The 24449-nt window shown below is 37.2% G+C and overlaps 1 protein-coding gene across 3 annotated transcripts; it reads right to left on the reverse strand.

Moving 5' to 3' along the window:
* Positions 1 to 625: 625 nt before the first annotated feature.
* LOC26535420 (fatty acid synthase) lies at positions 626 to 15933 on the reverse strand. 3 transcript variants are annotated; one of them, XM_015189284.3, is made up of 10 exons: positions 15779 to 15933; positions 7932 to 8449; positions 6062 to 7879; positions 5578 to 6001; positions 4240 to 5517; positions 3558 to 4170; positions 2979 to 3253; positions 2568 to 2917; positions 1411 to 2506; positions 626 to 1352 (listed from the first exon to the last, which is right to left on the reverse strand). In XM_015189284.3, exons 1-10 carry the CDS (start codon positions 15914 to 15916, stop codon positions 678 to 680), a joined length of 7185 nt encoding a protein of 2394 aa, XP_015044770.2. In that variant the 5' UTR covers positions 15917 to 15933; the 3' UTR covers positions 626 to 677. The 3 variants fall into 3 exon arrangements, with proteins under 3 accessions (XP_015044770.2, XP_039231198.1, XP_039231197.1); XM_039375264.1 differs by lacking the exons at positions 7932 to 8449; positions 15779 to 15933 and adding an exon at positions 10915 to 10968 and having other exon boundaries at positions 6062 to 6831; XM_039375263.1 differs by lacking the exons at positions 7932 to 8449; positions 15779 to 15933 and adding an exon at positions 10494 to 10891 and having other exon boundaries at positions 6062 to 6398.
* Positions 15934 to 24449: the final 8516 nt, after the last annotated feature.

Raw genomic sequence — 24449 nt, forward strand, 5'->3', positions numbered from 1 at the left:
TAATCCAAAATTCCGCATAATTTTAATTATGCGTTAATTTCTCAATAATAATAATAATAAAAAATCTAAACATTTTTCAAAAGTGTGGGCGTGTCAGCTTCGGGCGTTTTGTGTTTTTTGGCAAATCGATAGAAATTTACAAACCAATACAAAAATGAAAAAATATCAAAACATTTTTCAAAAGTGTGGGCGTGGCAGTTTTTGGCGGTTTGTGGGCGTTAGAGTGGGCGTGGCAACATAAATCGACAAACATGCGCTGCGTCTGGAGTCTGGAGTCTGTATGCCTAATCTCAACTTTCAAGCTTTTGTAGTTCCTGAGATCTCAGCGTTCATACGGACGGGCAGACAGACGGACATGGCCAGATCGACTCGACTATTAATGCTGATCAAGAATATATATACTTTATATGGTCAGAAACGCTTCCTTCTGCCTGTTACATACTTTTCAACGAATCTAGTATACCCTTTTACTCTACGAGTAACGGGTATAATAAGAAAAAGTTCCAACCGTGATACTTTCCATCTTGATTTACGGAAGTATATCTGCAGGTGATCTTGACAGAAATAAAATAATGTGAACTAGTTTATCAATGCAATTTATTTGTCAAATAATAAGAAAATTACATACATAAATATTTTTTAATAAGTGGAACAACTGAAAGTTTTATAATAATTTTTTATACAACTGAAACCGGTTTGTCATTTCTTATATATTCTTCAAAATGTTTATCTTCCAGAAGTACTGGATCAAAATCATCAATTATCTGACTTAGCGCTGGATTATCTAACATAGTTGTATGATTTCCTTCAATTACTTTCAGTGTTACAGCCCCAGATGTCAGTAACGAAATGCAATAGTCTTCATCAATATCTTGCAGTGAAGCCTCAGCCGGCCGAACTAAAGTAATTGGAGATTTAATTTTGGCTATACCATCTAAATCAAAGGAAGCAGCCATTTTTACTCTGTTGAACATGGCTTTTACCATTGTCGAAGAGTATTTCTTGCTGTATATATTTTGTTTTTCAACATATTCCATGAACAGCGACATTTTTTCTGAGAGGCAGTCCACTTGGTGAAAGACTGCGGATATAGACTCCTTAGATTCTTCTGGAAATATATGATTAACAATACTAGAAAACAGTAGATCATAAAGGTCGTTATCCGAAAATTTTTCGCCCAAGTGTAAATTAGTAAGTCGTTTCAAAAAATGTGGTGCTCCATCTAATAACATAATATGTCCACGGAACCCAGAATTTTCGAGCAACTCAGCAAGCTGTAAAGCTATAAACGTTCCAAACGAGTATCCAATTATATAAAAGGGTTCTGTTTGCTTTAAAATGGGTTTAACTTGCTGTAAAATATAAGACAATAGTTAATAAGCTGTACATGATATATAACATCTTATTTACATCAAAGCTTTGCTGTGCCACATCTTTAAGATTTTCCAAATGTGCAAACTGATGGAGCTGTAAAACACTAGCCCGGCTTTGCAGACTTGATCCTAATTTGTACCATGCACCTCCAGCTGTACCCTCTAATCCAGGTATAAAAATGTTTGGTTGAAGGTTCTGTTTTGAGGGAGCTGCAGATGTCTTGAGCGGGATTATTACTTGGTCACAGTTCGCTTCATCGCCTAAGTTTCGAATTAATAGCTCCATTCCCAAAAGCTTATTGTCGGAAGCAAATATAATTTTCTTGTCATCTGTATTCTCTTTTTCTTTAGCGTCAATAAACTCTTGGAGTTTTTGAAAAGTCAGCAGTCGTAAATCTTGTGGAGTCAAAACTAACTCGAAGTCGCGTTCTAAAGTTTGCTTAATCTCAACAGCCATTAAAGAGTCCATACCCATTTCTGAAAGTGTTGTACCTAAAGAAACTGATTTTAAGTCTCGTATTCCCATTATATTCATGACGGCGTCAATAACGCTTTCATGCCCAGTCCGCACAGTGCGTTTTTCAGCGACCACCATGCTTGAAACAATTGATGCATCAGCGCTAAGTAAGTGGTCCAGTTCCTGGATACACGATGAAATTCGTTGTTGTAGAGTACCTCCTATTTCCATGTCTATTTTGTCTTCTGCCATATCTGCCACTAAGCCCACTTCACCGACTGCACCCCATTGAATAGCTTTACCTGGAAAGCCGTCTCTATTGCGATGCTCAATTATACGTTCCATAACTGAATTAGCCATTCCATAATTTGATTGGCCGGCATTTCCCCGGCCACAAGACACGCTGGAAAAAACTACGAAATGTTCCAGCTCTGGACAATAAATTCGGGATAGGTCGTCCAGGTTTTTGGTTGCGATAGCTTTTGGTGCAAAGCATTCTAAAAATTGGTTTACATTTTGGTTTGGAAAAATGTTATCTTTTAACGCAACTGCGAGATTAAAAATTCCTCCCACTGGGCCCATACCAGTAGCCTCAGAAAGTAGTTGAGCGCATCCCTTTTTTGATGCAATATCTGCGGTACTTACAGCGACTTCGCAGCCATAAGTTTTCCAAAGCCTAATTTGAAAATATCACTAAATATATATTAAAATACACATTAAATTATGAATTGACTTACGCAATTCTAAATAACTGATAATCTTTTGTAATGCCACGGCTAGAGCTCAGCAAAAGCTTTCGAGCTCCACGTAGAGCCATCCAATCAGACAATTCCATTCCAAAACCTCCTAGGCCACCAGGAATAACATAAGTAAGATTAGGCTTAAAATAAACTTGGCTAAGAACGCGGACAGGTAATGTTGATGGATCGTGTGGCTGCTCACGAACTTGAATAACAACTTTTCCTATGTGTTTGCCACCAACCAAATGTCTGAAGGCCTGTTCAATTTCATGAGCCGGGAACACTTTAACGGGTAACGGTTGAATGATTCCTTTAGAAATGTCCAAGTCAATAAGGGCTTTTAAGTGCTATTAAACAAGAGATAAATTAGAGGGATTAGATTCCTATGTTTTTTAATTAACCTATTACCCAAATATCTTCCTCAGGAGCCACAAGAAGACTATCAGCCAGTACCGCATGGAAAGTAATTTCTTTTAAAAAGCAACCCAATCCAATCTTGTTATCGCTGGCCATATCAAATTTTCCAATTTCCAAGAAATGTCCTGACTTTCCAAGACAACGCAATGAAGCCAGCAGCTTTTCTTCGGATAATGAGTTCAAAACAAAGTCTACCCCTTTTCCATTCGTCTCACGCTGCACCATAAGCTCGAATGATGTATCTCGAGAGTTTCCAATATGGGAACCTAATATTTGAAAAGAATTTCTGTTATATGTTACAATTAATCTAACCCGGAGTCTAGTATCGGCTTAGATATTTCTTGATTTAAACAGCAATGAATATGAGTAACCATGCGCTCAACACTTGTAACCTCAGGTTCTAGTTCCTAATAAGATCAGTTTGATACTAGTCCTCACTTTTGTGGTGCTGGTTGGTTTTTAAATCTAAGCCAAAACTTATCTTCGAGCTAGAAAAAATTCTTTTTATAAAATAGAAATTCTCAAACATTTGCTAATATTTATTAAATTGTAATTTTTTTTTAATATTACCTTTTAGTTTCGGAAAAGTGTTTAATAAGAATTCTTTTTTTTGAGCAGTACTACATGTTGTGAAAACTTCCAAGTTATAAGCCAATGCTACTCGGATAGCTGCTAAACCAATGCCTCCAGTACCAGCATGTATAAGAATGCTTTTTCCTTTTCGGATATCGGTTGCCATAAAGAATGCATAGTATACAGTTATATACACCACTGGCACTGTAGCTGCCTCTTGTAATGACCAGTGATCGGGAATATCCCAAATAAGTTTTGATGGTTCTTGTACATAGGAAGCTACACCACCTTTAACGACCATGCTCATTATTCGACGTCCAGTTAACATATTGATGCCAGAGTATTCAAACCCCAATACACAGTTTTGATCTATTCGGCTTGACCCATATAATTCAACGGCTAACCGACCAGTTGCTAGCATTACATCTCGAAAATTTAAGGAAGAGAAAGCTATTTTAATCTGGCAATTTTTTGATTCTAAAGGTCCTTTTATCCATTGCAAGCTCGACAAATCTCCACGTTGAATGACGTTTCCGTAAATGTGATCTAGTCTCTCCGATGGCTCATCATTTTTGAGTAATTGCAAATGCCTATAGCTTCCCCAAAAACCCTTATTAAAGATATATTTATATATTTTAGGTGAAAAGGAATATATGACAAATATAAAGATCAGACTTACATTGCGATAAATGTTAAACGCCAAACCCAATGAATACTGAGTCGAATAAAAAGGGTGAGACAGGTCAAAATCTGGGGCACAGTCATCATCAATAAAAAAGCATCTTATCAAATTACCATCAGGTTCTTTTCGCAAACAGTTTACAAGACCAATCAGTCCGTTCAATACTTCGTTAAACGAATACACAACCACTGGGGCTTTTGTTGTAATTGCAGTCTGCAAGTCTGAAATCCAGTCAAATGCTTTATCGTATTGAGATACTTTCACTAAAATAGGCTGCACTGCGAGTTTTTTTGAAATTTTCTGTAACAGGACAACATTTTCTTCAGTTTTATCTATCGGAATTCTTGTAATTATACGAAAATGTTCCGATATTTTACAAGACACATTTTTTATAGATTTTTGTCGGAGCACAATATATCCATTGTCGACTAGTACACTGTGTGCAGACGTAATTTTATTTTGTAATTCGTCTTCTTCATAGCCTCCCAATAAAACAATATGACAATTAGTTTGAGTAGACAAACTATTATTTTCAATATGAACTCCAGCAATATCTTCTAGATTTTGAGATGTTAAAAGGGTATATTCGCCAGTAATGACGGGTAAATCTTGAATTGCTTCAATAAATTCAGTTAGCATGAGATTTATCCCATCAGTACCAACCTCTACCAATTTCAATTTTAGGGTGGGATTATTCTCAATAGCGATTTGAACGCAAACACGGGCAGCATTTCGTAAAGAAAGAATAGAGGATGAAGAAAACGGGAGAAATACATATTCCTCAAGAACTGGAATTCCGGGAGGTCTTCGTCTTTGCACTAGACTAGCATGTAACCCGACAATTTCTATTCCACCCGCTATGATCCGATCGTACATGGGGTCCACATAAACATCAAAAACTCGATTTTCCGGATCCATTTTGGTCATTAAATCGAAATGATGCACTCCATTTATCTTAAGTTTCCGAATTTTGGTGGGTAATAAGAGATTTCGTGAATCAGTTCCCAATATTTGAATTTGAAGCATTGCGTCCATGAAGGTAACCCAATTATAATTCCATTGGACCTGTCCAAACAAACCATCTGAACGGGCCAAATGAACGGCTTGAAATGCGCCATTGTAATGATAACCACGGAGTTTAAGCTCCTTGTAAAAGTCTTTCTTGGCAATCATGGGAAACTTCGAATTACTTTGGTAATTATAAACCTCTGGAATAGATGGTTTTTCAGTCTCACGAATAATACCGGTAACCACTGAACTGCCCAATTCTGTTATCTAAAAAATGTATTAATGAATAATAAATAAAATGTGAATATTTAATAAAATTGTAAATACCTCAAAATGGCCAGTGCCATAGTGAATCATAACGGTTAACTCCACTTTACCATTAACTGGCATACTTGTAGCTCTCATGAAACGTATATCCTCGAATTCAACGGGAACATCCATATAGCTCGGTCCATGGTACATAAGTGAAAATGTTTCCCAAACATATTGAAGATAGCATGTAGCTGGAACAAGGATTTTTCCATCTATTATATGTCCACTTAAGAACTCTTCGTTGTCACTCGCTAAATTAACTGAAAACACACGTTCTCCGCTGGACTTGGTTTTCATATTCTCGTATTTTGTTACGAACCAGTCCTCACTATGATCCCAGCGAATAAGCGAGCTAACACTGGGCGTTGTGCGTGAAACAGGAAACTGTATTCTTTCATATAAGTTTGCAACGGGTACTAAAACTCCATTTAAATATATTCTACAAGATAAATGAAATGAATTATATTGAGTTACAATTTCCAATATAACTTATACATACTTTCCCAGAGCCGACAAAAAAAATGCCGCATTATTTTGGTTACCCCTGTTTGTGAGAGGAATATGTACACCACTAGGCATTGACCTTTTAAGAATAGCTCCTAAAAGTCCATGAGGCGCTACTTCTATAGTTAATGAATTTTTAGGTAACAACGAAAATGTTTCCTCAAAGAGTACACTATTTAACAGGTTATTCGTATGATATTCTGCAGAGCAAAACTTTGCTTGATCCTTATTCCAGTCGATTTTAGGGACACTAGTACTCAACCATTTTTTAGTTCTAGGCTTAGGATGTGGGATAATTTCATTCATATATTGAAGTAATGGCGGCCCCATGTGTGAAATATATTTTGAGTGATAAGCTATATTTGAGCAAGGCACTTCCTTTGCAAAGATTCCCTTCGTTTTTAAATCAGCTACAAATTGGGAAACATCTTCAAGTGGACCAGATATTGTGCACGAGTCCGGGCCATTATGGCAAGCCGTTTCGATGGACTTAGGCAGCATATTTAGAACAGTTTTAAAGCTTAGACCTACTGCTGCCATTGAACCTCTTATTTTTTCGAGGTCCACGCTTACTCTTCCTCGATAATATGCGGCCAACATCATTTGTTGAGCAGTCAGGCCACCATCCGCATATGCGCACCCTAATTCACCTACAGAGTGACCAATAATGTAATCAGGCTGCAAGTTTAAAGAACGTAAGACATCTGTTAGCCCGATCTGGACAGCGGCAATTCCTACGAACGAATTTAAAATATTAAGGTAAATTTCCGGATCACTGGATGTTAATATATGTATAAGATCCAGGCCTTTGGGCAATAATGTTTGGTGACAAATTTCGATTGATTCCCGGAAGCGAGGTATTATCATTAACGAAGCTCCCATTTCGTTCCATTGTGATCCCATTCCGCTATAAACCCAAACAATGGGACGCTGAAGGCCAGTGTAATGCTGAACTTCTGTTGCCAATGACTTGCATGGTCGAGTACCTTGCTTTGCGAAAATTGCATACCCACGAAATACCATACCAGACACATCTTCCTCTTGTATATTTTGAAGCAATCCAACGAACTCAGCATCCAGCGGATGTTTTTCTACTGCATTAAAAATCTCTTGAACAGCTTCCTCTGTTCTTCCTGCCCATGTGAGTAGCCGCGGCACATCATCTGGAGGTATTCCAAAATTATTTTTCGACTTTGGATAACCTTTTAATAGTGCATGTGCATTAGCTCCGCCAAACCCAAAGGAGTTTATCCCAATATAGGGTTTTGGTAGAGGTATTACGTCTTTTACAACAATCAACCTACCCTCTGCTAAGGGTGCAATAACTTGTTTTACCTCCGTAAAGTTTATATTTGGAGCAATTAAGCCAGTTTCAAAGGCAAAGCAAGCTTTTACCAAGGAGCAGATTCCAGAAGCTGCTTCGGAATGACCAACATTTGACTTCACAGAGCCAACTAATAATGGCTCTTTCCGTTGACTACATAAAACATTATCAATTGCTTTGCATTCTTCTGGATCACCGACTACCGTGCCTGTGCTGTGAGCTTCTAAGTAGCCCAAGTCACTCGGTTTATGGTCTATATCCTTGTAAAACTGTTCTAGCAACTTCTCTTGCACAATACCTGACGGATATGTGATACCCTCTGGCTTGTATCCATCACAGTTGGTCTTAGAATAAACAACGCTTGCATAAACTCTTTTCGCATCTTTTTTTTTTTGTAAGAATAAGCAATTAATGGTCTCCGATCGTGTGTAACCACTAGCATTCTTATCAAAGGGACGACAAAATCCATCTGGCGCCAGTACGCCAAGCCTAAATTATTAATAAAGAAATATAATATATTAACCCATATTTTCTGGCTTACCGTGCAAACTGAAGAGTTACAAATGGGTGAAGAAGTAAATTAGAACCACCTATAATTGCAGCGTCAATTTCACCATTTCGAATAGCGCTGAATGCATTGTCTAAAGCGTACATCGAACTAGAACAAGCTGTATCAAGTAAAAATGAAGGACCTTCTAGTCCTAAGCAGTACGAAATTCTGTTAGCCATCATAGCTCGACTACATCCAGTTATTCCGAACCCGCCAGAAGAAACCTTTTCATAAAACCAAGTTTTTTCAGATTCAGATATACAAGAGCCTATGTACACTCCAGTTTTTGATCCACGTAGACTTTTAGGATTAACTCCAGAATCGATAACAGCCTCATAAGCTGTCTCAATTAGAATACGTGTTTGCGGATCCATGGTGTGTGCTTGCTTAAAATGAACTCCAAAAAAGGTTGCATCAAACTTTTCAAGTTCACTAATTTTCCCAGATCTTTTTGGTATCTCCGGATTGAAATGACGCCATCGGCGTTCATCATCGTCAACCATGTCAATCTAAAATATTAAACAATGTTTTTATTAATATTTAAATATTCAAAATTAGTTTCTTATTATATTCGATGACGAGACGGTAGAAGGGAAAGAATGCGAATAATAAAACACCATAATGGTCGAAAACTTGAAGCGCCTAGGAGAAGAGACTTGCAATCTTCTAGGAACAATTAATATCGTCTATATAATAAGGATCCCAAAAGCTCCGAGCTGGACGTAAATTCGAAAAAAAAGAGAACTTAAAAGTTGAGTTACTCTACTATCAGATACCCGCTACTCAGATAATGAAGAAAATAAAAATATGCAAGTATGTAGACGATTATTTCCGATATTGCGCATAGTCTGCAGTTCATTTTTGCGTATATCTCTCTGACGTTATTGAGTTAGACTTGTAAAATAATTGGTTTTCGTATTAATATACCAGTTACTCGTAGAGTAAAAGGGTATACTTGATACGTTGAAAAGTATGTAACAGGCAGAAGGAAGGGTTTCCGACCATATTAAGTATAAATATACTTGATCAGGATCAATAGCCGAGTCGATATGGCCATGTCTGTCTGCCCGTATGTCCGTCCATATGAGATCCCAGGAACGACAAAAGCCAGAAAGTTGAGATTAAGCATACAGACTCCAGAGAAATAGACGCAGCGCAAGTTTGTCGATTCAAAACTGCCACGCCCACACTTTTGAAAAATAAGTTGATATTTTTTCAATTTTTTATTATCGTACAATTAGATGTAGATTAGATTTTGTTGCAAAACTTTTTTCCACGCCCACTCTAACGCCCACAAACCGCTAAAAAGTGTCAGTGCTGAAGACTCTCCTTCGCACTTCAAATAGCTGAGAATTGTGCGAAGAAGAGTGATTGTGCGAAGAAGAGTCTTTAACACTGAAAGTTTCAGGCGGTTTGTGGGCGTTAGAGTGGGCGTGGCAACATGTTTCGACAAACTTGCGTGGCGCCTATGTCTCTGGAGTCTGTATGTTTAATCTCAACTTTTTAGCTTTTGTAGTTCCTGGGATCTCAGCGTTCATACGGACGGGCAGACAGACATGGCCATATCGACTAGGCTTTTGATCCTGATCAAGAATATTTATACTTTATATGGTCGGAAACCCTTCCTTCTGCCTGTTACATACTTTTCAACGAATCTAGTATACCCTTTTACTCTACGAGTAACGGGTATAACAAGAGATTACGCTTAAGGTGAGTTTTAATTAAATACCCACACTTAGTTCAAATTTTTAATATAATTTATACATACTCTCTGTTTGTTGGAGGAATATGTACACCACTAGGCATTGCCCTTTTAAGAATAGCTCCTAAAAGTCCATGAGGCGCTACTTCTATAGTTAATGAATTTTGAGGTAACAACGAAAATGTTTCCTCAAATAGTACACTATTTAACAGGTTATTCGTATGATATTCTGCAGAGCAAAACTTTGCTTGATCCTTATTCCAGTCGATTTTAGGGACACTAGTACTCAACCATTTTTTAGTTTTAGGTTTAGGATGGGGGAGCGTTCATACGGACGGGCAGACAGACATGGCCATATCGACTAGGCTTTTGATCCTGATCAAGAATATTTATACTTTATATGGTCGGAAACCCTTCCTTCTGCCTGTTACATACTTTTCAACGAATCTAGTATACCCTTTTACTCTACGAGTAACGGGTATAACAAGAGATTACGCTTGAGGTGAGTTTTAATTAAATACCCACACTTAGTTCAAATTTTTAATATAATTTATACATACTCTCTGTTTGTTGGAGGAATATGTACACCACTAGGCATTGCCCTTTTAAGAATAGCTCCTAAAAGTCCATGAGGCGCTACTTCTATAGTTAATGAATTTTGAGGTAACAACGAAAAAGTTTCCTCAAAAAGTACACTATTTAACAGGTTATTCGTATGATATTCTGCAGAGCAAAACTTTGCTTGATCCTTATTCCAGTCGATTTTAGGGACACTAGTACTCAACCATTTTTTAGTTCTAGGTTTAGGATGGGGGATAATTTCATTCACACATGTAATGGCGGCCCCATATGTGAAATATATTTTGAGTGATAAGCTATATTTGAGCAAGGCACTTCCTTTGCAAAGATTCCCTTCGTTTTTAAATCAGCTACAAATTGGGAAACATCTTCAAGTGGACCAGATATTGTGCACGAGTCCGGGCCATTATGGCAAGCCGTTTCGATGGACTTAGGCAGCATATTTAGAACAGTTTTAAAGCTTAGACCTACTGCTGCCATTGAACCTCTTATTTTTTCGAGGTCCACGCTTACTCTTCCTCGATAATATGCGGCCAACATCATTTGTTGAGCAGTCAGGCCACCATCCGCATATGCGCACCCTAATTCACCTACAGAGTGACCAATAATGTAATCAGGCTGCAAGTTTAAAGAACGTAAGACATCTGTTATCCCGATCTGGACAGCGGTAATTTCAACGAACGAAAGGTAAATTTCCGGATCACTGGATGTTAATATATGTATAAGATCCAGGCCTTTAGGCAATAATGTTTAGTGACAAATTTCGATTGATTCCCGGAGGCGAGGTATTATCATTAACGAAGCCCACATTTCGTTCCATTGTGATCCCATTCCGCTATAAACCCAAACAATGGGACGCTGAAGGCCAGTGTAATGCTGAACTTCTGTTGCCAATGACTTGCATGGTCGAGTACCTTGCTTTGCGAAAATTGCATACCCACGGAATACCACACCAGACACATCTTCCTCTTGTATATTTTGAAGCAATCCAACGAACTCATCATCCAGCGGATGTTTTTCTACTGCATTAAAAATCTCTTGAACAGCTTTCTCTGTTCTTCCTGCCCATGTGAGTAGCCGCGGCACATCATCTGGAGGTATTCCAAAATTATTTTTCGACTTTGGATAACCTTTTAATAGTGCATGTGCATTAGCTCCGCCAAACCTAAAGGAGTTTATCCCAATATAGGGTTTTGGTAGAGGTATTACGTCTTTTACAACAATCAACCTACCCTCTGCTAAGGGTGCAATAACTTGTTTTACCTCCGTAAAGTTTATATTTGGAGCAATTAAGCCAGTTTCAAAGGCAAAGCAAGCTTTTACCAAGGAGCAGATTCCAGAAGCTGCTTCGGAATGACCAACATTTGACTTCACAGAGCCAACTAATAATGGCTCTTTTCGTTGACTACATGAAACATTTATAATTGCTTTGCATTCTTCTGGATCACCGACTACCGTGCCTGTACTGTGAGCTTCCAAGTAGCCCAAGTCACTCAATTTATGGTCTATATCCTTGTAAAACTGTTCTAGCAACTTCACTTGCACAATACCTGACGGATATGTGATACCCTCTGTCTTGTATCCATTCCAGTTGGTTTTAGAATAAACAACGCTTGCATAACTCGCTTACCATCTTTTTTTTTGTAAGAAGTTTTATGAAGTAACTTTCATGCACATACTGGATTTTTATAAAAAGTACCAACTCCGTACACATAAAAAAAGGTGGTACATAAGTTAATATTTTTATAAAATTTTCCTGCAGTTCTAAAACTCATCGCTAGAAAAAACATCACATAATCATCGGCTACGCTAGCAGAGCCAACTGCTTCTCCCGACTGTCTTGCGCGCGATCTCCCTCCTAAAAGTTTAAACCGATTTAAAAGCGATGTTAATGTGATGAATAATATTTCAAACAAAATCATCAAAAATCATTAATTGCCTCTAGGCATCATAAGAAATATTAAATTTGTGATTGCAAGGACAAATTATGTGGGTTAAAGGGACGGGGACTATCAAAAGGAAAATAACAATAAGAGAAATAGATTAACGGATTTCTAAAGGCGTTACTTGCGACCATATTTTTGTGAGAAGCAGACGCGATAATTATTGAGTACCAAGTTGTAATCATATTTAAATTTTATTTATTAATTATTCCAGGTAATGGATTTATTTCATAAGCGACAACAAATACAACTCACAAAAGTGATAATTTAAAGTAAATCGTTTTAAGACATTTTAGATTATCGATGATATATGATACTAATATTTTTCATTTTATGGTTAATGTAACATGTAAACCCATTTTCCAAAGTAACTAAAACATAGCTGGACCGAACTGCGTAGGACAAGAAGCAGCACAAGACTCCGCAATTTTTATGTTTTTATTCTTACTTACACTTAAATTCTATGCATAATTTAAATAATAAGTTAAATTAAAAAAAAAAATTATTTGTAAAATATTCAAAAAACAAGAGAGAACGCTATAGTCGAGTTCCCCGACTATCTGATACCCGTTACTCAGCTAGTGTAAGTGCGAAGGACAGTTTTTGGCGGTTTGTGGGCGTTAGAGTGGGCGTGGCCAAAAGTTTTTTGGCGAATAGATAGAAATTTACAAGACTAATACAAAAATGAAAAAATATCAAAACATTTTTCAAAAGTGTGGGCGTGGCAGCTTTGGGCGGTTTGTGGGCGTTAGAGTGGGCGTGGCAAAAAGTTTCTTTGCAAATCGATAGAAATTTTCAAGACCAATACAAAAATGTAAAAATATTAAAACATTTTTCAAAAGTGTGGGCGTGGCAGTTTTGGGCGGTTTGTGGGCGTTAGAGTGGGCGTGGCAAAACGTTTTTTGGCAAATCGATAGAAATTTACAAGACCAATACAAAAATGAAAAAATATTAAAACATTTTTCAAAAATGTGGGCGTCGCAGTTTTGGGCGGTTTGTGGGCGTTAGAGTGGGCGTGGCAACATGAATCGACAAACATGCGTTGCGTCTATGTCCCTGGAGTCTGTATGCCTAATCTCAACTTTCTAGCTTTTGTAGTTCCTGAGATCTCGACGTTCATACGGACGGACAGACGGACGGACGGACAGACGGACATGGCCAGATCGACTCCGCTATTAATCCTGATCAAGAATATATATACTTTATATGGTCGGAAACGCTTCCTTCTGCCTGTTACATACTTTTCAACGAATCTAGTATACCCTTTTACTCTACGAGTAACGGGTATAAAAATATACGACGAATTGCCGGTGTTTCGATTTATGAGCTTGTGCTCTTTATTGAATCAGTGGACTCTAGGGTGGACTTATTACTGATCAATTGTCTTAACGCATACAAACTCCAGGGACATAGAAGCAGCGCAAGTTTATCGATTCATGTTGCCACGCCCACAAACCGCCCAAAACTGCCACGCCCACACTTTTGAAAAATGTTTTGAAATTTTTTCACTTTTGTATTAGTCTTGTAATTTTCTATCGATTTACCAAAAAACTTTTTGCCACGCCCACTCTAACGCTCTCAAACCGCCCAAAGCTGATACGCCTACACTTTTGAAAAATGTTTTGATATTTTTTCATTTTTATATTGGTCTTGTGAATTTCTATCGATTTGCCAAGAAACTTTCTGCCACGCCCACTATAACGCCTACAAACCGCCAAAAACTGTGTTTAAGACTCTCCTTTTCCCTTCCACTAGCTGAGTAACGGGTATCAGATAGTCGGGGAACTCGACTATAGCGTTCTCTCTTGTTTTGTTATCACTCTAGGCCAGAAGCCTAGAAGTAATCATCCTAATTCTATATTTGGATCTCTACCTGCAATCCCGTGCAAAGACTGCTGCGTGGGACCTCCCAGAAGTCAACCAATTTGGCTAACCAATATATATGATAGAACCTATATATATATGTATATGATAGAACATAATTGGCACCCAACCAAACAGAATCCACAACCCAAAAAATATGTAAGTGGGCTGATCAAGTCTAAGACAACTTCAAATTACACTGAGAGAAAATAAACCACTTATGTACCCAAAATCTTAACATATAAAATATAAGGGCGACTGTCAATGTGACTCATAAATGAAAGCAAATTATTATTAGCCGACTCTAAGTAAACATTTTCAGATGCCAATTCCAAGATGCTAAAATTCTGGCGAATTAAAATATTAAGTATTATGAGTTACCCAGGCCCATATAGGGAAAGCAAATCGCAATGTGATAGTGATGAAGAACTCGTCTTAGGGAACCTCAGACATCAACTAGCACAGGCAAAAAAAAACACATGCACTATGAGAGTGTCCCAAATTAAAATGTTAGTTAAGCCGTATTGGCTAATCCAGAACAGAGGCTTAGGGCTGATCAAATTAATGGCGTTAGTCAACAATTTGACTTCACAGAGCCAACTAATAATGGCTCATCCCGTTAACTACATAAAACATTATCAATTGCTTTGCATTCTTCTGGATCACCGACTACTGTGCCTGTACTGTGAGCTTTCAAGTAGCCCAAAACACTCGGTTTATTGTCTATATACTTGTAAAACTGTTCTAGCAACTTCTCTTGCACAATACCTGACGGATGTGTGATACCTGCTGGCTTATATCCATCACAATTGGTTTTAGAATAAACAACGCTTGCATAAACAGAAAGCACCCTATATGCGTTACTATACTAGTGAGAGTGTGAGGAAGTATCACCATTTGTTTTATATTCGGTATATAAGCATTGTCAAAAAAATTTTAAAAATTAAAACATTTAAAAAAATGTTGGCTTGACATTTTAGGATTTGGGGTGTCAAAGTGGGCGTCGCGAAAATGGAAAAATAGAAAGTAAAAAAAACAAATACAACGCTAGCATTGGTAGGAGAAATTTATATACCTTTACAGAAATAACATATTTAAGAAGTGTTTTATACCGAATAAAAACAGTTAATGATCACCGAAATTATGATCCATCCTCCATTAACTAGGTTTATTTTAAAAAAACATTAAAAATAGCTAGTCAAATAAAATGTATTTAACATATTAATAGAAATATTCCATAAAAAATCAAAACATTTTTAATGTTTGAGTGTCAGTTATTTGCGGTTTATGCGGTTCAGATTCAGCGCAAGTTTGTTGACACGCCCATTCAAACGCCCAAAAAATTCAAGAAAATGCCACGCCCATCCTTTTGAAATTAAATTTATTTTATCATTTGACAGTTTCCAAAAAGTTCTATAAAAATGTATCTTCATAATTTTGATATTATTTTTTGTTGGCCACCATAGTAACGCCAACATCAGTAGCGGATATAGAAATAATACTTTATTATCGATCTAGCCGTATTCGACTATCTGCTTGTCTGTCTTATGGTAAGTGAGATATTTGGAAATTACACACCCCACTACATGGACCTATACCTTAGTGGTCATGAAAATAAACATGGTATTTCACACAAATGTATTTATATAACTATCTTAATTATCAGGCCATAGACGAGAATTGGGTTTACTTTCGTTTTTAAATGCAGTTCTGTGAAGGTTATGCACGCTTTTTACATTTTTTATATTTACCTTGTTGTAAAGTTTATATTGGTATTCTGTTATGTTGCGGCAGTTGGGAAATTTTCCTGCCATTCCAGATATTACTATATCGTCACCGTCACTATCAGGAAACGATCTAGAATATTTCTTATTTTTTGTTGACTCCATTTTTATTAAAAATTTTCGATTTATTCTTTTAAATCAATAATATTTTTTAAATTTTAACTTGTTTGGTAAAATCTTTAGCTCTTTTGGAATAAAATAAATAAAAACGTATAGACGAATTGCGAAACAATTTGCAACTAGGCTTCCAAAATTAATGGGCGCTCTTTTATACATACTACATGAACTTCTGTTCTATTATCAATTCCACAAAAATGGTAAGTACTTTGACCACAAACACTTTAAGGTAATTTATGGCGCTGAAATGTATAAATAGGGTGCTCATGTAAATGAAGGCAACGTTAATTTACAAAGCATGTATACTGGCATGCTTAATATAGTAAGACTATACAGTTGAGGTAAATATAATAGCCATGCCGCTCTGTTTTATTTATAAGAAGAGAAAATGCTATAGTCGGGGACCCACAACTATCAGATACCCGTAACTCAGCTAGTGGCATTGCGAACGAGAAATTTCAACACTTTTTGAAATGTCGTTAGAAATGCGTAGAGGTTTGAGGCGTATTTGGGCGTAAGAATGGCGTGATTTTTTATTAGTGCTTTAAATTTCCATCGATATGCAGAAAAACTTTTTGCTACGCCCACAAAACGCACAAAACTGAAAATTTTCACATATTTGTTAGTCCTGTCTGTTTCTCTCTCGACTTGTCAAAATTATTTTTGCCACGCTCACAAACTGTCTTCTTCCTACTTCCAGCAGCTGAGTAACGGGTATCAGATAGTCCGGGAACTTGACTATAGCGTTCTCTCTTTTTTTACCCGTTACTCGTAGAGTAAAAGGGTATACTAGATTCGTTAAAAAGTATGTAACAGGCAGAAGAAAGTGTTTCCACCCATATAAAGTATATATATTCTTGATCAGGATCAATAGCCGAGTCGATCTGGCCATGTCCGTCTGTCTGTCCGTCCGTCGGTCCGTCCGTCTGTCCGTCCGTATGAACGTCGAGATCTCAGAAGCTATAAAAGCTAGAATATTGAGATTCATCATGCAGATTTAAGAAACATAGACGCAGCCCAAGTTTATCGATTCATGTTGCCACGCCCACTATAACGCCCAAAAAACTGCCACGCCCACACTTTTGGAAAATGTTTTGATATTTTTTCATAGTTTTATTAGTCTTGCAAATTTCTCTCGATTCGCCAAAAAATTTTTTTGCCACGCCCACGCCCATAAACCGCAAAAAACTACCGCGCCCACACTTCTGAAAATTGTTTGTTTATTATTTCATAGTTTTATTAGTGTTGCAAATTTCTATTGATTTGCCAAATAAATATTTGCCACGCCCACTCTAACGCCGACAAACCACGCAAAACTGCAACGCCCACACTTCTGAAAATTGTTTTGATATTTTTTCATAATTTCTCTTGATTTCCCAAAAAACTTTTTGCCACGCCTGCTCTAACGCCCACAGACTTTCCAAAACACCAAGTTACAAGTTTTTAAGAATGTAAGATTTCAAGGAGTAGCATGTTCTATGACGTCAGAGACAGCCAATCGACGACGTAATAGATCGGTGCAGCGGCTTTTTGGCAGACGATAACCATATTCAAAACTGAAAAAATGCTTCAAGCGTTATTTTGTGCACGAATAAAATATTCGTATTATTAATACACCGTTTGAAATATTATAATTCTGCCTCCACGAAATAAGCCCCATATCAATATATTTTTATACCCGTTACTCGTAGAGTAAAAGGGTATACTAGATTCGTTGAAAAGTATGTAACAGGCAGAAGGAAGCGTTTCCGACCATATAAAGTATATATATTCTTGATCAGGATTAATAGCGGAGTCGATCTGGCCATGTCCGTCTGTCCGTCCGTCCGTCTGTCCGTCCGTATGAACGTCGAGATCTCAGGAACTACAAAAGCTAGAAAGTTGAGATTAGGCATACAGACTCCAGGGACATAGACGCAACGCATGTTTGTCGATTCATGTTGCCACGCCCACTCTAACGCCCACAAACCGCCCAAAACTGCGACGCCCACATTTTTGAAAAATGTTTTAATATTTTTTCATTTTTGTATTGGTCTTGTAAATTTCTATCGATTTGCCAAAAAACTTTTTGCCACGCCCACTCTAACGCCCACAAACCGCCCAAAACTGCCACGCCCACACTTTTGAAAAATGTTTTGAAATTTTTTCACTTTTGTATTAGTCTTGTAATTTTCTATCGATTTACCAAAAAACTTTTTGCCACGCCCACTCTAACGCTCTCAAACCGCCCAAAGCTGATACGCCTACACTTTTGAAAAATGTTTTGATATTTTTTCATTTTTATATTGGTCTTGTGAATTTCTATCGATTTGCCAAGAAACTTTCTGCCACGCCCACTATAACGCCTACAAACCGCCAAAAACTGTGTTTAAGACTCTCCTTTTCCCTTCCACTAGCTGAGTAACGGGTATCAGATAGTCGGGGAACTCGACTATAGCGTTCTCTCTTGTTAAATATTATCTTATTATATAATTTTGATCGGAGCAATGCTTAATCTGAGTAGCTGATATAATATTCTAATAAATAAATGAAATCATATGTTGTTTTGCTTTTGTTTCCCACTTCTCAATAATTCAATATATAATGATCTAGTGTTGAAAAGAATTTTAGTGTTAAATCTCACTCTTAGCTTCTCTCTCTCTTAGGGCGCTTTTCCACTTTGAAAATACAAATCGATGCGCACTCTTTATAAAGAGAGAAACTAGGTTTTTGAAAAAGATAATATTATTAATATGTGCCGTTTTTCCTTTCTGACCCCTTATTTATCTTCTTTTACTATAGTAAAATATATGTCTAAACTATTTCCTATTTCAATTCTAGAAGCTTGAAGTTTTTTTTCTTATGAGCTGGCAGGCGCTACAATCATTAAGCCTTTAATCATAGGTTATGGTTACTTGGCTTTTCTCAGGTACTCCTCTTCAATAATTGAATATATATTTTTCTAGTGTTGAATAGAATGTAATTTTAATAAGAGCATTGCTCTTAGAAAATATTAAATCTAAATGGAAGAACTCGCTCTTAGCTTACGGTGCTTTCCCGCGCTTTTCTTGAAAAAGTAAATAGTAAAGAAAAAAGAAAGAAGAAGGGAGTCAGTCGAAGACTACATTTGGGTATTACAACTCCTTTTTAGAGCCGAGTGCGATTTTTTATTGATTTTTCCAGTTCTTAACGTTTTTTTTGCCAACCAATAAGTGTTAGGCTACATTTTTAACGTAAAGATTACATTTTTTAATAAAAAGTGGCATACATTAACGTAAAATTATATTTTTAAATTACAACGCGGTCGTGAGTGCTGTTGCTGCTTCGATTGACGTCGCTGCCGTTTGGCCCGCTGCTGTCTCGTCCCTGCGCTCATTGCAAATTATCAAATTTGTACCCATATTAATATAAGAACTGAGCCTTTTTAAAGGCTTATTGATATATTTTTATCCATATACGTATTCAGCGTATATAAACTTAATAGTACTAGAAGTTTAAGTCTTTTTAAAGACTTGCACTTATAATACTATTAATACTGTACTTTATGGTTATACTACGATATATACTACGTATATAATTATTATTATTGAGAAATTAACGCATGATTAAAATTATGCGGAATTTTGGATTAGCTATAGCAGCTGAGGGCCCTAAGCTAAGTTATATACATTTTGTTGAGTTTGGTTATATTATATGTACAAGGGAGGTTCTTATTTTACGGTTAATTACTATGTAATAGTTTTTTAAAGCTAATTTATTTATGTTATTTATGGATATGATTTTTTATTTTTGCTTATATTGTATGGTAAAGGTTCGTATTTTGTAGGAATTGTATTGTTTGGTAAATGTTTTCAAATGAGGTGATTTCTCTAATTGTTTGTTTCAAGAGATTCGATCTGTTTTGCTGAAGGTCAGGACAGTCGAGTAATATATGTTGTAATGTTATGTTGAAGTTGCAGGTTGTGCAGATTGGTGGTGGAGTTTTATTGAGTATGTGGCTGTGGGTTAGATTGGTATGTCCTAGTCTTATTCTTGTGAATTTTATTGAGTCTGATCGTGAGATGTTTTTCGTCGGGGTGTTGTCGTGGCTAATATTTTTGTAGTGGATTGATGAGTTGATAAATATTGAAGTTTTAAAGGTTACAGTGTTTTGTTTAATGTGATTCAAGATGTCTGATGTGTTGAAGTTTTTTTGGGTAATCAAAGGGAAGTTATGTGCGTTTTTTGCTGTTTCGTCCGCGAGCTCGTTTCCTGGAATCCCGCAGTGTCCCGGGACCCATAGAATTAAGATTTTATTTCTCTTATATTTGTTTAGGATATTTCTGATGGAGGTGGTGTAGTAGTTTTGGCTTCTTATGTTTTCAATTTATTTTAGGGCTGATAGGGAATCTGTGCAGATTGCAAATTTTCCTCGTTGTTTGCTTGCGTGGTTGCGTGCTGTCAGAATTGCTGCTATTTCGGCTGTATATATGGAGGAGTATTGTGGGAGTATATGGTGGTAAATAATTTCAGTTTCCGTTGTTACGCTATATGAGACTCCGCTAGCTGACTTGGATCCATCTGTGTAAAGAAAGTGTCTGCCTGCTTGTGTGTTTTTTAATTCATTGAAATTTTGTTGGTATATTGATGGTGACGTTTCTGCGTTGGATGAGTTGTGTAGTGAGGTGTTAGTGCTTGTATTACTGCACAGCCAGTGTGGGGTTTTTTCTTTTCCTGCTTGTTTCGGGTGATACATCAATATTTACTTTTTTTAATTGTTCTATTGTGTTATGTAGTGAAGACGGGACTTTTGGTATTCTTTTGGAATTTTTAATTTTGTTGTAAATTTTTTCAATTGGTGAGATCTTGGAGTTGATTATGATTTTGATGTTTTTTGTGTTGCATATGTTGTTCTATGTTCTATTGGCAGTGTGTTAGCTTCATGCAATAGGTTGTTTATTGGGGTGGTGCGAAAGGCATTGAAGGCGATTCTTATTGCTGAGTGGTAAATCGTTCTTAGTTTGCTCAGGGTTGATTTTGGGGCATTTCCATAAATGTGTACGCCGTACTCTATTTTGGACATAATAATTGATTTGACCACATATATTATTGTGTTTGTGTTGCAGCAGAATTTTTTGTTGGCTAGACATTTAATGACGTCTAGTCTTTTAGCTAGTTCTAAAGTAAGATTTTCTATGTGTTTGTTTCATCTGTAGTTTCTGTCTATTGTCATTCCTAGTATTTTGGGGGACGTAACATTTTGTATGGGGGTATTGTTGGTATGCAGTGTGAAGTTGCAGGTTCTTTTCCTACAAACGTGCAGATGTTTGCATTTGTTGGTGGAGAGGGATGCACCCGAGTAGTTGCACCATTGATTTATGTCGTTGAGAAGTGCGTCTAGGTTGAGGTTGTTTTGTTTTTTCCCAAGATTGTAAATTATTGTGAAGTCGTCGGCGTAAGCAGTGAAATCCATTTGTTTGTGCGCAGCTAGTATTTTGTTTAATTGGTTGAATGCTATTGCGAATAATATCACAGATAAGGGGGATCCTTGCGGTATTCCATTGTGTAGTGGTTGGGGGTTTGAGTAGGATTTGTTGGAAAGGACTGTTATTTTTCTATTGGTGAGGAAGTATGTTATGTAGTTGGAGATCCTTGGGCCTATTTTCCAGGCTATGAGTTCGTCAATGATGCTGTGGATGCCCACTCTGTCAAACGCTTTGGCGAAGTCTAGTGAGATGATCGACGCGTGGCTTTTCTTTGATAGGGATGTAGTTATCTGATAATCTAGCATAGCTAGAGAATCAGAAACCGATTTTCCCTTTTTGAATCCCATTTGCCGGTTATCTAGAAGCTTGCTATTTGAAGCAAACCACCATAGCCGTTTTGCTATTATTTTATCAAGGACTTTGGATATGCATGGATTGAGTGATATGGGTCGGTAGGAGTTAATGTTGGTTTTGTCCGTGTTCGGTTTGGGTATTGGTATGACGCGGCTTACTTTAAGTTGCTGAGGTATATGTGAGCTAAGGATGTTGTTGAAAAGTTTTAGCAGTCTTTTATGTAGGTTTGCGGATAGGTTTTTAAGCATAGGATAGCTTATACGGTCTCGGCCTGGAGTTTTTCCTTTAAGTTGGTTAAGTGCAGCAAGGAGTTCTGTAAGAGATATGTCCTGTTCGATGCTAAGCGCTGTAGGGGATGGGACGTGTGATTCGATTTGATTTCCTTTGTATGAATGCTGTGTGGAAGTTTCTGTCAAGCGATGCTTTAGACCAGTGGGTGCAGAGGTAGTTGGCGATTTCATTATTGTCCATAATGCTTTGTGTTGTGTCATTGGGATCGGTAAGGCAGTGGATGTGGTGCCTAGTTTTCAGGCCGCAGAAATGGTATATTTTAGTCCATATTTTTCCGATGGATGAGCTTGGGCTAATTTCGGTTGTAAAGCTTTTCGTTGCTGATTTTTTTCTTATTTTTATTTCTCGTTTGAGTTTGGCGTTGGATTTTTTGTAGGATAATACGTTTGTCATATTAGTGTTTCTGTTGAGATTTTTCCATGCTGTTTGCTTTTCATTTCTTAATTGTTGGAGGGTTTGGTCCCACCATGGAACGTTCCGCTGTCTTCTAGCTGGTGTGATTGGGGGATGGATTCATTGGCGGATTGAATTATTATTCTTGTAATAATAGCGAGTTCTTTATTAACATTGGAGCTTGGGGGCTTTTCAATAGACAGCTTATCCGCAATTTCCTGGAATAGGGGCCAGTTTGCTTTCTTAAGGTTAAATCTTGGTCGTTCGATTGGGTTGTTCATGTTATGTTCTTCGAATAGGTCTATGTGAATTGGGTAATGGTCGCTGCCTGAAAGCGAGCTGTCCGTATACCATTTTGAGTTTAGGTTAATAGGGGGTGATCCAATGGAAAGGTCAATGTGTGTGAATGTATGATGTGTGGTAAAGTGGGTTTCTGAGCCGTTGTTAAGTGTTACGAATGAGTTTTGGTTGATAAATTTAAATAATGTGTTTCCTCTTTGGTTGTTGGTTTGTGAGCCCCAGCTCCTGTGCCAGCTATTAAAATCTCCAGTTATTAGAAGGGGTGGTTGTAAGTTGTCGTATATATTTCTGAGGTTTTGTATTGTGAAAGGTTTGTTGGGTGGGATGTAAGATGATGATATGGTGAACTTGAATTTGGAGTGAATTGTTACTGCTATTGTGTCGAAGTCAAAGGCGCTGATTTGTACATTTTGATGTTGTAATGAGTTATGGGCGAGGAGAGCAACTCCTCCAAAGCTGTTTGTGGCGGTGTTTTCGTGATAGATGGTGTACTTTATTGGAATAGGTATGTTTTGAGTAGAGTGTAAGTGTGTTTCTTGTATGGATATTCTCTTAGGGTTGTGTTTTTTTATAATAATTTGCAATTGGTTGTAGTTGTTAATGTAACCGTTCATGTTCCACTGTATTACTTTAAGCATTTTTTTTAAATTGGGATTTTAATTAATTTAGGAAATAGAGACAGTTTACCTGTTTTGATGTATAATTGCATTCTACTTTTTTTGTATTTATTTTATTTTTGTTTGTATTAGATACTGTCGCTGTCGCTATTAAGAAGTGGGGTTTTGTTGCTATTATTTTTTTTTTTGTTTTTGTTCAGTTTTTTCTTTAGATTTAAGGGGTTTGGCGAGAGTGTTTTGTTTGTTGGTTTAGATTCTTAGTTTTAGGTCTTCTTGTATGGAGGAGTTCAGTATTGATGTAGATGCAGTGATCGGGGTGGTGTCCATTAGTGTGTCGAGGTCATCATATGTTGTGGTGTTTCTAGATGGGGGTTTAGCGGCTGAAGAGGTGGAGGCAGTAGTTTTTCCGTTCTGAAGTGAATTGGGTAAGACGATGGGTAGTTTGGTGATTGGCATGGCTTCTTTTGTTGTTTTTGTTATTTGTTTGTTATGGTTGAGTATAGAGTAGGTTGGTGGGTATGTCGTGAGTAGTAAATCATTAGGCCCTTTTTGTGGTCGAGTTTACGCAGTTTACGCAAAATTTAGTTTTGGTGCATATTTCGTCTGTTGTTGTGTGTTGTTCTGCGGAGCAGTTGATGCATATTTTGTTTGATGAGCAAGCAGTTGTGGGATGTCCGAATCCTAGGCAGTTTCGGCATCTAAGTGGAAGAGGAATATATGGGCGTACATTCACTCTCTCGTATCCAATCATCAGTGTATCTGGAAGCGTTAGTGATGCAAAGGTGATAATGATGAGGCCAGTTTCTTTAGGTTCGTTGTTTTCAATTTTTTTAATTTTCCGTATTTCTGTCACGTTTTGTGGTTTTAGTTCATTTACAATTGTTTCGACGTCGATGTTACGATCATTGGAGTATATAACTCCTTTAGAGAAGTTGAGGGTGCTCACTTACTTCTACGGGGAAGTTGTGAAAGTTAGTCATTTTTAGAAGTTTTTGTGCTTGTAGGGTGTCTTTAGTTTTGATTAGCATCGATCCTTCTTTTGTGACCTTGGCTGTTTCCACTTCACCGTTGCATGCGTAGTCAATAACTTTTTTCCTTAAGAATGGGCTTACGTTTTTAAAT

Source organism: Drosophila yakuba, chromosome 3R, assembly GCF_016746365.2.
Source record: "Drosophila yakuba strain Tai18E2 chromosome 3R, Prin_Dyak_Tai18E2_2.1, whole genome shotgun sequence".
In the NCBI taxonomy this organism is placed as follows: domain Eukaryota; kingdom Metazoa; phylum Arthropoda; class Insecta; order Diptera; family Drosophilidae; genus Drosophila; species Drosophila yakuba.